Source organism: Perognathus longimembris, chromosome 2 (assembly GCF_023159225.1).
Source record: "Perognathus longimembris pacificus isolate PPM17 chromosome 2, ASM2315922v1, whole genome shotgun sequence".
NCBI classification, from domain to species: domain Eukaryota; kingdom Metazoa; phylum Chordata; class Mammalia; order Rodentia; family Heteromyidae; genus Perognathus; species Perognathus longimembris.
In genome coordinates, this window is record NC_063162.1 from 5,715,938 (window position 1) to 5,729,843 (window position 13,906).

Consider the following 13,906-nt stretch of genomic DNA (forward strand, 5'->3'; position numbering starts at 1 on the left):
ACAAAGCAGTCTGTTGAACAGTGAAATGAAGCGATACTTCGTCTTACTGAACTCACTACTCTATGGTATGTATTTATAGCATGCAGATTCATATAGTTTCTCTCCTGATGTTGTACCTCGTAAGTCTGTTGTAACTAGGCATTTACTGAGTCGCCGCACAAGGTTCCAGGTGGGTCCCTCCAGGAAGCGAGGCTTCCTGGCTCTTGGGCTCTGGCACTGTGTTTCCATTCTTGTATCAGGCCCCGCCCTCAGGCCTTTGGAGCACCAGATCACCACCCTGGCCCCCATCCTTCCCAGCCTCCCACAGGAGCTTGCGGAGACTCTGAGGGGGTGGTGGGCGTGTGCCGTTCAGAGACGGAAAGACCCTGCCTGTCCCGCCAGCGTGTCATCCTGTGTGGCCAGGGTGGGACTCCTGTGGTTCTGAAGGTTGCTAATCCAGGATCCTCAGCAACAGAAGTAACTTTCCATGCCAGAGCAGACAGAGCTGGAGAGCTGGAAAGAGATTCCACCCGCCCATCCCTGCTCGTGCCCCCCAATCCAAGCAGGGCAGTCGGGGGTTTTCTTCTACACCTCTTAGTTTGAATGAGTTCATTTTATTTGCTTTCATCCTCTTTGTTTCGCCTCTAGTATTAAAACTAATATATTTATTTTCAAGGCATATTTGGGAGACCAGCGCTTGAAAAATGTGTGAGCATTCTAAGTAAGCAAACGTCTTGCTTTCTGTAGCCTGTGAAGACCCACACTTAATTTCCATTATGACCCAAATGAAACAGCCAATTAGGAAAATGGTGAAATCTTTCTACTTAAATCCTCTGTCCTTGATTATAGCTTTTAGCAATGAAAATATTTAGAATTTTTGAGGCTTGCGTTTAACACTAGGAAATGTTATTTGCATGTGCCAATAACCCTAACCCAAAGCAGAATTACTCAATCAGAGAAGAGCATGGTATTTTCAAGTCACTCGTTTCTGAGCGGCCTTTGGCCTGGTAGAAGGTCTTCACTGGCCTTGCACATGGCTCGTGTGAGCTGACAGTACTTGCTATGTATGTCTTTGTCCTCAAAATCACAAGTATATCCCGAGAAACCTAGGGCCTAGCTCAGCGGATAAGTATGATAATGCTAATTCATTAGGCTATTGCCAAACTTGATTTTTAAATTATCATATTTAAATAGATTGCCTTAAAAGCTATCGTTGAGTGGTTTCAGAGGGATTTTTATTTTGAAAGACACGACTGAAGACATGCACCTACTGCCTAACCTCCAGGAAGACAGGCCCCAGAATAAAGAAATCAAGAGGGCATTCCAAACTTCTTTGGGACTTTCACATGCATTGTGCTGCATAACCGGTTGCCCGGTGGTTTGGTCTGGGCAGGTGGTAGCTGTTGATTTGATGACTGTTGGTGAAAATCCATCTGCCCAAATTTTAGACCCTTTTTGAACAAGGTAATGTTCACTCCCCTTTGGTGGAGGATGTTTTTGAGTTTGATATTAAAGCAGGTAGTTTTTAAAGATGTGGTCTTCGTTGTCTTAGGTCTTCATTTATACTTGATCCCATGCAAAGAAATCTCCCCCCGCTGCTTCTAGTAGTGACCAAGCTTCAACAAGTAGCTTCCTTTTTTGTTGTTTGCTTTTTCTTTTGCAGCTGTTTCAGTATGTTGCCCAGGCCGGCCTGAAGTTCACAGTCTCGCACAGTCTCACTCCTAGGGCTGGGAACATGCACGCATCTTTTGGCATATCACACTTGTGTAGGTACTAGAGCTGGAACTCACCCCTCTGTCTGCTTCAGGCTTTCCCCGTTCACCTCCCACTGTGCTCAGGGAGACAGGGTCTCTCAGCCCCACCTGTCCGGGCTGCCTTCTCACGTCTCGGCCTCCTGAGAACCACGGGCATGCGCCCTGCACTCCAGATGGGTTTGCTCTCATGAGCCTCAACTTTGTGCAGCCATCGCCCTCCTGCTTTCCTCTCAACATTGACCCTCACTGAGTCAGAATTCCATGGATGGGGCCTGTTGAAGGCCAAGGAGGGGCATTCATAGGAAGTCCGATGTTTCTGGAACCTTGTCATGGAGCGCCAAGCCAGTGCAGCTTGTGCCATGGCCCTGCTAACCGCACAGGTGCCTGCTGGGGTGGACACAACTCCATCCTAAGGAAGGCCTGTCGCCATCGCTGGGAAGATTGTCCTGTTAATGAATAGCTTGCTCCTTAGGAGGGCAAGGGGGAAAATGTCCCATTTTCATACGCCATGTTGGGGGAGGTTTGCTCTCTGGTCGCTGCCACCAAGTCTACGTGTGATCCAGAGAGTTGCTGCACTCTCCACTGAGCTCCACGGCTGCTGTTCTTCCAGAGGGTTCTACTGCAGTCTCAGGAAGGCAGGGCAGAGGGACCGTGCTTCATTTTCTAGGTAGGGGGAAGGCATGCATTTGTGTAAGCTGCTCCCCTCTGATTGCATGATCGAGATTCTACTTATCAATTTTTCAGGAAGCTGTCTAATTATACAAATTAAAATTCAAAGAAAAGCAAAAAGAATGATTAGCCCTCACTCGTGGTAGGGGGGAGGGGACTCTGAGGCCCAGCTCAGATCCTAATGCTGTCATTTTTCATCTCCACGGTATTTCACAATTATGGACTTATTCATTCTCTCACCCCTTGGATGTGGCACCCAGTGTGGATTCTGTTTTCGCTCCCAAGGGAAACATGCACACCACAGGCTGGAATGTGCGCCCGGCTCCTTGGTGTGCTCATTCACTCAGGCGCGTGGCTGCCTTTCGGGGTTGTAACAGGTGCATCTCACCTGAAGGCGGCCCTCATTTCCACACCGACCATTCCAGGTTTGGTGTGGAGAGAGCATTGGAGAGTTCCGCCAACGTTAATTATTTATGTGCTTAAAAATGGTGCTTTTCTTTTCTTGCTTTTTATTTATTTTTTTGAAAATCACATAATTATTGCCATAAATCTTTAGGACAATTTTTCAGGCTCATTGCTGGGAAATTAGCCATTAACTACCAGGAACCTGTCCAGCTTTTAATAGACCTGTAGCCTGACCCTTTTGCACAGTTGATAGATAGCCATGCATCACAGTCCTCAACAATGAACGCTTGTGTCTCCTGCTTGTTTCCTACCTCTTTTCTTTGTAGCTGCCCAGTAAGTAACAGCAACCTTTTCTGGGTGTGCCCATCTTAGGCTGTTGGCTTTAAAATAATGCTGGTTGGATGGTCTTTTTGGAATGAATGAATGAATGAATGAAAGGCCCAGACAAGGACACACTGGGTGGCAGGACCTTTTCCTATTCCTCTTCTACATCCTGTGAACTCGGCCTAAGAAGTACTCCCAGCCCACAAAGCTAGGACCAAATATCAAGGCTAGCCACTTGACACAGCACCTGGCCCTCCACATGCAAGGAATGTTCTAGAAAGTGGCACAAGAAAGCTTCACTTGGGTGGCACTGTGACTTGCATCCTCATTCTTGTTCACTTGGGTAAAGAGTGGATGTTGAACTCATCCATGGCTTTGACTCCTGGTCCCCACACAGCTGTTCCGTAGCTTGTTGTCTAGCCACTGGGTGGCTGCCTCTGAAAGCAGCCATCTGGATACTTTCTGGTGACTGTAGGGTTGGGAGGGCATCAAAGACATTCTGCTGTGTACCCCCAATACCCTTTGAGAGCTCTGTGCTGAGCTAAGGGCCTCCAGAAAGCTGGAGTTGTATCATTTGTTGGAAGGTGAGACCGCCTGCCTTGTGCCCCTCTTGTCACACAATATTGGTGATTTGAAGAAATGGAAGGGCAGGGCTGGCTAGCTGTTGCTTGATCTTTGGCCATGGAGTACAGATCACCAATCAGAAGTTGGTGGAAATCAGTCTTTATGGCCTGAAGTTGAGGGCATAAGCTCCTTACTGCTGCCGTTGCTGTTTTCAGAGAAGCAAGTGGCGAATGTCTCGGGTGTGCTCACTTGCTGTGGTACTTGGAAGGAGGCAGGATTGCTGAAATGGCCCGGGAGCCGCCCTCCACCAGCGTTAGTGCAGCAAAGCCAGCTCCAAGTGCCCCGATGGCAGGTCCCCTGGTAGAAAGCGGCAGCAAAGTCCTGACTGACCTGTTGGCCTGTGTCCTGGAGGTCTCCAGAGAGTAAGGATTCTTTTCTCCTTGTTTCAGGGTGCATAGTGACGTAATGCACGCAGACTCCTGCGAGTTCCCCTAAGTTCTTAGAGGACCGCTTTGCCTTTTGAATCAGAGTTGCAAAGTTCGATAAAGAATGGCCCTTGTGGATAAGCACAAAGTCAAGCGACAGCGATTGGACAGGATTTGTGAAGGTAAGAGCCAGCGTGGTTGGCGGTTTTCAAAACAAGACACGAGGCCCCTCCCCCAGATCATCAAAGATCTGTTCCCGACCAGCCCCCCACGCTCTCCGAGCCAGAGCCCCCCACCCCCCACCCCAGTCCCACTCCACCCTCTGCCCACTGTCAGACCCCTGTACCACGTCCTTGGCTGTGCTGCCCTTCAGGTAGGAGAGGCCTGGCTTTCTAGGATGAAGAGGAAGGGGCAGGGGGCACAGCCTTTCTCCCCTTTACCTAGGATTCCTTTGCATATAAAAGCTAACTTCCTGGGGTTTCTGGACTCTTATCTGTTTTAAGATATTTAAAACTGAATACCCAGATGTTTTGTTTTGTTTTGAGGAGTCCAGCATTGCCCCTTGTGGTGTGCCCAAGTCCCTGGTAATGTTTGAAAATAATCTGGAAGTGTGTTTGATCATAGAAGGGGAAAAAGAAACATAGTTAAATTCTAATGGAAACCTGGGGGCAGAATTCTAAACGGTGGTGTCAGGTCCCCGAGAGCTCTCGTGGCTGTGGGGGAAGTGAGCCCCGCCAGCCTGGACCACTGTTGGGGGGCTCTACCCACAGCTCAGGGAGTTTGGGGTGACTTCCCCGCAGGGATTATTGCCGAGGACCCTGCGCTGAGCCAGGAGCCCTAACCAGTGCCACCAGGCTGGCGCCATGGCTCGTGTCGGGGGTAGGAACGTGCGCCTCCCTGCGCCCCCTGCTGGCCCCACGTGGAAGTGCTTGTCCTTTAAATGGGTGTGTCTCACGCCATCTATGGCAGAAGCTTGATGGACATTCTTTGTAACTGTATCACTGGCACATCCCTGGGCTCCTGCTACTGGAAGATGGTGCGGAAGGGCGTGAGGAATTGTTTAAACCCTATGGAAAGCTTGGCTTAAAATAGTACAATGAGCACGGATGTATTACAGTTCAGTACCATTTGCTTTCTTTCTATAAACGTGATACATAGTATATGTATATATAATATTTATGTGTATGGGGGTGATGAACAAATAAATGATCCCCCATTAAAAATCATCCCCCAAATAGTTTGCCATAGCATAAGCCTCCTCAGCACCATCTGACGCACGGCCCCTGCTCACTGTTATGGTTCTTTATCTCATCAAGGTTCACATATTGCTGTCATGTCTCTTCAGTCTATGGAGAGTGTCACGTAATCCCCCTAGGCCTTTTGACTTCTAACAACACTGATGTTAGTAGGAGATTTGGAGCCGGTTGGTTTGTAGAACATTCTAGAATCTGAGCTCAGCTAGTTGTGGTGGCATTAAAATTGAATTCCCATTAAACTGGCTATCAAGTAAAGTTTATGAACGGGTGGCTTCCCATGACATAATCCCTTTGAACACTGGACAGTTGAACAAGGTCAGTATTAGGGAGCTGAGGTGGGATTTAAGGGGAGCGTGATTACGTCATACCAGTCGCACCTGTGGGAATGGGACTGGAACCCTGCAGGGTGAGCAGGGCTGGGAAGGGACGGGCCGATGCTTAAGGTGCATTCTACTCACAGATCAACACTGAGTTGTCGAAACCCTTTTGTACAATTTAAAGACAATAAGTGAGTAAAATAAAAGAACTTCCCATTTCTAATGAGGTGGGCTTCATCTCCCGTCCCGAGGATGCCCTTGAGCCGCCACCTGCTCTGTTCTGTGAAGACCCAGTGGGTCAAGGTCATTATGGGGTAAGCCAAGCCTCCAGGCGAACCCCAACCCCGCTATTTACTCACATCGGGGACTTGAAGCTGTCCCCCAGCACGCACCCATCCTTCCCTCCGTCGGTGGAATGAGACTTGGGGACACTCTTTACACGGGAGGCTCCGTATCATCTTTATCTGTATGTGACGCCACTACAGGAACTGCAATTCCTTGACAACCACTTGCTACCATGCAGAGCTTTTCTTCTGTGATCCTGCCCGCCCGCTGTCTGACTAGGGTTAGTGGCTTCGTGGCTGCTCCGTTGTATTTTGCTGTCGGTCCTAATGTGTATGAAGGGCTGATGTTGTGGCACCTTTCAGCATTCTGGACAGATAGGGGCTCATTTTACAACTGCACCCAGCAAGACACTGGGCAGCTGGCTATTTGCTTAACTGCTGTTGTCGCTGGCTTTTTGTCAGACCTGCTTCATGGATTTGGCTAGTTCTGCCAGAAGGCCTTGCACTATGATATACGGGTGCTCGTGTGTGAGACCAGCCTTCGGCACAGCCCTACTGTAGTGACCTTTGAACACACTTTGCTCTCACTATGTAGCTCAGCATAATCTTGAGCTCAAGGTCTTCCTGCCTTGGCCTCCCGAGATCTTACATTACAGGTGTGTGTCCCCATACCTAGCAGTGTTGGTAATGCCTTTTGGTCTATGTTTTGTGATGTTGGGAATTGAACCATGGCCTCGTGCATACTAGAAGACATTACACAACCACTTCCTGGTGGCTTTTTGTTATACCTTCTTACTGTGGGTTATGCTATAAGTACTGTGGCATGTGTGAATAATAGACGGCTCAGCTGAGCTTTGGTGAGTCCCCTCTGGTGTCACTGGATGGAGGGTGGCGATGTGAACTTTATTTTTTAATTAGCTAGTGATAAGGCTGGGACATGGCTCAAGAGCTCCTTCCTTAGCAAACAGGAGGCGCTGGCTTCAAACGCTGCCTGGCACTGCCAAGAAATCATCCCTCACCTATGGAATGAACTCGTCATAGCAGAAGCAAGTGCAGTGAGCCTGGTATCAGGCCTTGGTCCCCCAGGAAGACTAGAGTCACAGAGAAAGCACCTCGGGTGGATGGAAGACAACTAACCTATGGCTTTCCTCCATGGGTTCCGGCCACTGTAGAACCACATCTCAGTGAAATATTCCTCACAAAGCGAACCTAAGAAGGAGACGAAATCCCAGGTCACCGAGGGGCGGGTGGGGGGGGCGTCCAGTGCCAGCACACCAGGCTTAGCTGGCAGGGGGCCGGGGGCCTTCCCTTGGGACCAGCCTCACCCGCACAGCAGATGGCTGGGTTTTCTCCCTAGAGGAAGATCAGAGTGCACAGATTGGGCCAGGATTATTTTTGCTTCATTTTAATTTTCTTTGGATCCTTTATTCTGGGTAACTGTTTGGTTTCTCCTTTCTTGAATTCATTAAACAATGGCAACTTGTTGCATGTCACAGAGAAACAGTACAGAAGCCCGCAGTATCCCCCACTCTGGATCATTTCTAATCTGTGTACACCCCCCAAAAGTAGGTGTTTTTTTTTTAATGGGATTTATAATGTTGCTATACATTTTAATTATATGTTGGGATCAGGCAATTACGCACATTTCCAGTAATTAAGTGATTAGCTCTAATTACAGTAGCTGTATAAATATACAATAGTCAACTAGTCATGACTGAAAATTCCATAGCACAGATGAACATATGAGAATAATATTCCCGAATGTAAAGGTACGGGAACAGTTGCAGACAGGAATGCAGTTATTTGCAAGGGATGAAAGTTGCCTTGCCTTACCTGGTGTGGGGTTCTGTGTTGGAGCCGCAGGCCCCTGCCCGGGTCCCCGTCCTGTCCCCTGTGGTCGTGCAGGTAGGTGTCCTGTGTCCATGCCAGCTCAGCGACCCCCTGGGCATCTGAGGATCGTTTCTTAAAATGGCTAAATAATGGAGCCCCACAAGGGCGCGGGCAGTTTAGAGCATGGCTAACCTTGAAAGGGCGCCCGGGGTGGGGCTTCAGAGCCTGGGTGCTTGCTCAGTCGTGCGCAGTCCGCAGTGTTCCCATCATTCCGATGGTGTGGCGGCGCATGCCTGCGATTAACCCCAGCCACTGCACTCGCAAGGTAGAGACTGGGAAACCCAGAGTTCAAGCCCCGCCTGGGCAAAAGTGAGTGACACCTTGTGTCGAAATTAAAATTAAATGGGGTGGGGGTCTGAGGTGTAGTTCAAATGGACACTTGTAGCTAGATTAACAAATTACTTTGGTAGGTATTATTGGAAGTATAATGAAAGCATTTTCTTAAAGCTAGAAACCAATTTTGAAATACAGGCTCTAAACACCCTACCAGCAACGTGGAAGAGAAGCTACCGTGGCCTCTCCACATTTACAAGGGGGAAGTGGGTTTGTCACAGTCCTATTTTTGGCTGTCTCAGCCGGAAAACAGTGTGCTACCCACTAACCTCAGCAGCGTCCTTGGGGGAGTGCGGGGAGAGGGGAGTCATGGCAAGGCTTGATCTTGGCCTTGGGCGAGCCTGGGGTGGCTTCCCAAGGTGCTTCTGGGTTCTGCCTGCAGGTTCAGAGCCGCCTTTTCCAGGAGTCTTTGTTCCGCTGTGGTCCAAAGCTTGCAGGAAGAACGGAGATTCGAGTCCCCTGGCTAGCTAGTGCGGGTTGCCATTCTGATGATCCCATTCAGACATGAGGTGCTTGTTTGGAGTTTGGGGGCTGCTCTAGAGAGCATGGAGGTCCCGGTTGGTCTCATTCTCCTTCCCTGGGGTGGTCTGAATCTCTGGAGGTCTCTGTCGTTGTGCACTTCTACCTTACATTTCACAGGAAATGAAAAATGGACTTTGTACACTTGTTGCTTCTATCTCTTAGCTATATTTGGGCTTTTCCCCCTCATTACCCTTTTGTTGTATTTACCTTGTTTGCAAGAGAGTTTGGTTATCTTCCTGTTTTGTTTTGTTTTTTTCTTTTGACAATCATATTTTTAGTTTTGCAATTTTCTGTAGAGCGGGTCCTTGCAGCATTAAAAGTAAGTCCAAGCCAGGCGCCAGTGGCTTGTAAACCTAGCTACTCAGGAGAAGGATCGCAGTTCAAAACCAGCCTGGGCAGAAAAGTCCATGAGGCTCTTATCTCCAATTAACCACCACGAAACTGGAAGTGCGCTATGGCTCCAAGCAGTAGACAGCTAGCTCAGGGACAGTGCTCAGGCCCAGAGTTAGTCTTTCCCAGATCACTTCCATCTTGCCATTAAGGCAGATTTTTCAGCAACCCGGGCCTTTGTGAGAGACTGCAGTGTTTAAAGGGAGAGAACGCCTGCCGGAGTGTTTACGAAAGCCTGGGCTCAGGTACAGGTGTTTCTCCCCAACAGCGGAAAGCATCTGTCATAATATTTGGGGAATCCAGCAGGGAGGCTGCAGGAGCTTGGGTCGCTGCCAAGCAGAACGGGCTGGGAGAACGTCCAGGCCCCCCGGTTCTCCGGCAGAGGTGACCCCGGCCCACCCGTGCCCTTCCCTCAGCCACCCGCAAAGCCTCGCTGCGTTCTCGCGAGGCTTTGGCCTTTGGGATTTGAGGACTGGGTTTAACGAGTGGTTTGGCAGTCACGGGTACGGCCTCGGGAGCCGCCCCGTCGGGGATGCTCTGCCACTGGACGATGCCCGGATCGCTCCGTCGTAGACCCAGCCCTCTGAAGGGGCCTGCACACATCCCCCAGGCCGCCTCGGGAGCAGTGAGGGAACTGACAGGGCAAAGGCACGGGGAGGTGTCTTCTTGCTTTTGTTCACTGTCTTTCTCCGAGTCAGCCCTTGAGGGTGGAGCCAGCCTAGGTGGAGGCGTCCTCCGCCTTCGGGGCTGTGCGCTCCATCCTCCCTGGCCTGGGAGTCACGCGCTTCCCTGTGGCGCCGGGGCTGACCGGGATGGTGTGGAGACGTTACGTGGCTGTCTCGTCTGTAGTGTGGGACAGTCCCGTGGGGACAGTAGTCGTGTCCCCTCACGCACTTAGGTTTGTCCTCGGTCCCCGGGGGCTCCCGGGGAGGCCGCCGTCCTTTCTGGATCTGAAGAGGCTCTGCTGAGTTTCAGAACTGGTCAAGAAGGTGCCCAGGAAAAACCACACATGCCCTGGCCCACTCCTTTGTGGCGGGGCCCTTCATCCCGGACCTGCTGTGACCGGAAGGCTGGTGTCGTGTCTGTGGAGTTCCAGACTGTGTTGACATTTCCCTGTCTTGTCTTGTCTTGATGCGGCTTGGTCAGCCTGGCCTCGGCCATGGATGAGCTGCGCGCCCACCTGGTCTTTTCCTCCCCCTGGTGGAAAGATCACAGACGTTGACCCTGCAAGGCATGCTGTGTGCAGCATTTTGCAGGCCAGCCGTCTTCTGTTTCCCATCCCCCAGCCCTGTCAGGCCTCTGAGGAGGTGGCAGGTGGGGAGCTGGGGCTCTGCCACCCAGCAGGGCATTGTGCAGTTGCTTTTGGCCTGCACTGGAATAACGGGCTGTGACCTTTTCGGAGAGGGCACAGTGCTGGGTTTGACCCCGGCCTCGCCTGTGCTAGGGTGGGTGCTCTAGCATTGACTCGGGCCTCTGGGGAGTGTGAAGCACTGGGTGTCCCTCGTTGTGTCTGTGCAGTTCAGGACCCCGTGCGGGGGGCGGGGGAGGGGGAACAGCACGGCATGGCCTCGTGCCTGCGGTTCCTGTCATGGAATTCCACTCCACTCCCTCACCGCAGTCGCCTGGGTCTCTGTGGTTTCATCTCAGTTACTTGGCAGACAGGGGTCCAAGGCCGGCCGCCATGTGGCAGGGGAGGGGGCGCCCTCCGGTGGGTTCCAGATGCCCCTCGCTGCCGTTGTGGAGAATGCCCGGCAGGGGCTGCAGGATGGCTCCGTCGCCTGCCCTGGCCTCAAGCTCATGGAAGCCCATGTGGAAGAAAGTGGGCTTCTGCCTTGTAGCCATTTGGTTCATCTCCAGAGCCCCCAGATCAGCGTCCCGTGAGGGCCGCGGCCTTCCCGCCCCCCTCCACGCTGTGCTTGTTCTTCGCTGTGTGTGCGGGATTAGCGCTTCATGGCGGGGGATTAGGGCCGGGTGGACATGGGGGCTGTGGCTTCCCCGCGGGGGAGGCCATACTGGGGGGCAGGGCTCGTCCTCCCGCCCCGTGGTGAGGGAGCCGAGCTGGGGGGTCAGCCGAGGTGGGTGTGGGTTAAACCCCGGCTTCCATCAGTCTAACGAGATGTCACGTGGAACAAAAGCTTTCGGGGTTTTATTTAGCTTCTAATCCCCACGCCGAGGAAGCAGAGGCCCCTGGGAGCCGGCACCGGGAAGGGGGCGGGCGGGCTCGGCGCGGGCGGGCTCCTGTCCGGGCCGGAGCGAGTGGGCCAGACCCCCGGGCCCGCGGCGGGCACGGTTGCCGCCAGGCTGCTGTTTTGCCTACTAAGGTTTCAAAGGATTAATAATTGAGGGCGGACTCTGAAACACAAAGCGGTCGTCGGCCGTTCCCGCCCTCCCCCGGCTCTGGGTTTGATGCGTGTAACTGAAGATCGGGCGAGAGCGGCCGCCTCCCTGCCCCGCCGATGCCGGTGCCCAGCAGGCCCGGCCCCGTGGGCCGCTCGCAGAGCTGGGATGCGGCCGGCTGGTACGCGGGCCCCTGGGCGGGGGACGCCGACAGCCTGCGGCCTCCGCCGGGGAGGAGGGGCTCCCTGACCTACGGCCCGGGCGAGGGGGGCTGGTGTGACCCGCCCGGCCCCGCCGAGCCCTTCCTGTACCGGGAGGCGGCGTCCAACTCGGGCGCCTCGAGGAAGGGCTCCGCGCCCGACTTCGCCTTCTACGAGCCCGGCCGCGGCCCGCTCCCGCCGCAGGACTACTACGGCGAGCCGGCCCGGGGCCCGAGGATGTCCAAGGAGCCTCTGTGTTTCCGGGACCCAGGAGTCGGCCGGCCGGGGCCCGGGTACGGGGTGCTGGGCAGCAGGGTGCCCTGGGAGCACGTCCACGGCCAGCCGCCCGCCCTGCACGACGCCGGCCACCTGTACCGAGACCCCGGGGCGAGGACCGGGCCCCCCGGCCCGCGGCCCCACGGCAGGGCCCCGTCTCCCGGGCGCTATGGAAGGGAGCCGCCTGACTGCAGGTTCGGGCCGGAGGCCCCCGCCTACCCCGCCAGCCAGCTGTACGACGACGGCAGCGAGGGACCCGGGGACCCGGCCGCCGCCCGCCAGGTGGCCCCCACCTGCCTGGTGGTGGACCCGGGCCCCGCGGCCGCCTCGGAGGGCAGCCCGGGGGTGGCCCCCGGCGTGGCGAGCCGCGGCTACGGGCCCCCCAGGCCGGCGTACGAGCCCTGCGAGGCGGACCCGGCCGCGCTCCAGGGGCCTCCGGGCGGCAAGAGGAGCGCGCTGCTGCCCGAGTTCCTGGCGCTGCTGCGGGCGGAAGGGGTGGCGGAGGCCACGCTGGCCGCCCTGCTGCAGCAGGGCTTCGACTCCCCGGCCGTGCTCGCCACCCTGGAGGACGCCGACCTCAGGACGGTGGCGCCCAACCTGGGCCAGGCCCGCGTCCTGAGCCGCCTGGCCAGCAGCTTCCGGGCGGAGATGCAGCTCCGGCGGCAGGACCGGGCCGGGCCCGCGCCCCGCGCCCGCGCCGGCAGCTTCAGCCACCGCGGCGAGCTGCCGCCCGGCGACCCGCCCGCCCCGCCCAGCCCGGCCCGCCGGCCCGCCAGCGCTCCCTCGCAGCCCCTGCTGGAGACCGCGGCCGCCTATGCCGCCCCCCACTTCCCCTCCCACCCCGGCTACGGCTCCCCCGCGCCCTGCGCCCTGACGGTGCGGCTGGGCCCCTCGTGCGCCGCCCCGCAGGCCGGCGCGGCCCTGGCGCACCCGGGCCCGCGGACAGCCTACTCCACCTCGTACACGGTGCCCATGGAGCTGCTGAAGCGCGGCCCGGCCGCCTCCCCGCTGCCCAGCCCCCGCGGCAGCCCCCAGCTCCTGCGGAAGCCCAGCGCGCCCTCCGAGCCGCCCGCCCTGCCGCCCGCCGGCCAGAGCCTCCACACGCCCCACTCTCCGTACCAGAAGGTGGCCCGGCGCACCGGAGCGCCCATCATCGTCTCCACCATGCTCGCCACGGAACCAAGTAACGCGCCCTTCCCGCCCGTCCCAGCTAGGCACGAGCCCCGGGAGGGTGCGGAGGCTCCCCGCGGGCCCCCCACCCCCCAGAGCCCTGGTGATGGGCCGGCCCCGGGGGTCGCGTCCCCTCCGGTCCAGCCCCGTCGCCCCGCGCCGTTTCCCGTGGCGCCCACGGGTGCTCTCGGGGTCTCAGGAGTAGCTGGGCGCGAGCTGGCGCCTCTGCAGGGCCCACGCACCCCGAGAGGCGGCAGCCAGCCCCCGCCACGGAGATAGAAGCGCGTGTGTATTTCCCCACTTGTGGGCTAAACAAAGCAAGATGTTGAAATCCCTTAGAACACGCTGTTTCGGAAACACGCTTAGTCTCTCGTTTGGGAAAATACAGTTGGGAATTCTGCTTGCTCGTAGGGAAGAATGTATTCCAAGTGGAAAATTCAAGCGGGGCTGGGTGGGTTTCTTCAAAGCGTGAAGGAAATGTCACGGATCACGTCTTTCGTGGGCTGCCGTGGTTAATCATCCTCTGGACGGTTAGGTTTTTTTATTTGAACTGTTGACTGAGAATCAAAAATGTCCATTAGTTTGCCTCCCCACACAGTTTAGAAAGCAGTCCTTCTGGAGTGCAGTGTTTTCCTGACATCCGGCACGCATGTGTTCTCCCCCGCGTGTCAGCAGCTGGCTCTTACAGTCCTGGGATGGGAACTTCACTTTGTCCAGGAATGGCCCGCTTGCTGCTCTCTGTCCTGGCTGCCATTTTTCTTCCTCTGGCTTGACCTTCCCAAAAAGACAGGGTTAGCTACCTGCATTTGCT

The 13,906-nt window shown here is 55.2% G+C and overlaps 1 protein-coding gene across 4 annotated transcripts in view; it reads left to right on the top strand.

Moving 5' to 3' along the window:
- The window catches only part of Ctbp2 (C-terminal binding protein 2), a 115,404-nt gene that overhangs the window by 87,386 nt on the left and 14,112 nt on the right, over positions 1–13,906 (top strand). For 2 of the 4 annotated variants that reach the window (XM_048338053.1, XM_048338054.1), the window contains exon 3: positions 4,145–4,302. The exons of 1 other annotated variant lie outside the window; for it this stretch is intronic. In XM_048338053.1, coding sequence (XP_048194010.1) covers positions 4,245–4,302 — 58 coding nt within the window. In that variant the 5' untranslated portion in view covers positions 4,145–4,244. Of the gene's footprint in view, positions 1–4,144; positions 4,303–11,568; positions 13,109–13,906 lie in introns of those variants that run through there. One more of the 4 variants, XM_048338056.1, reaches the window with a different exon arrangement.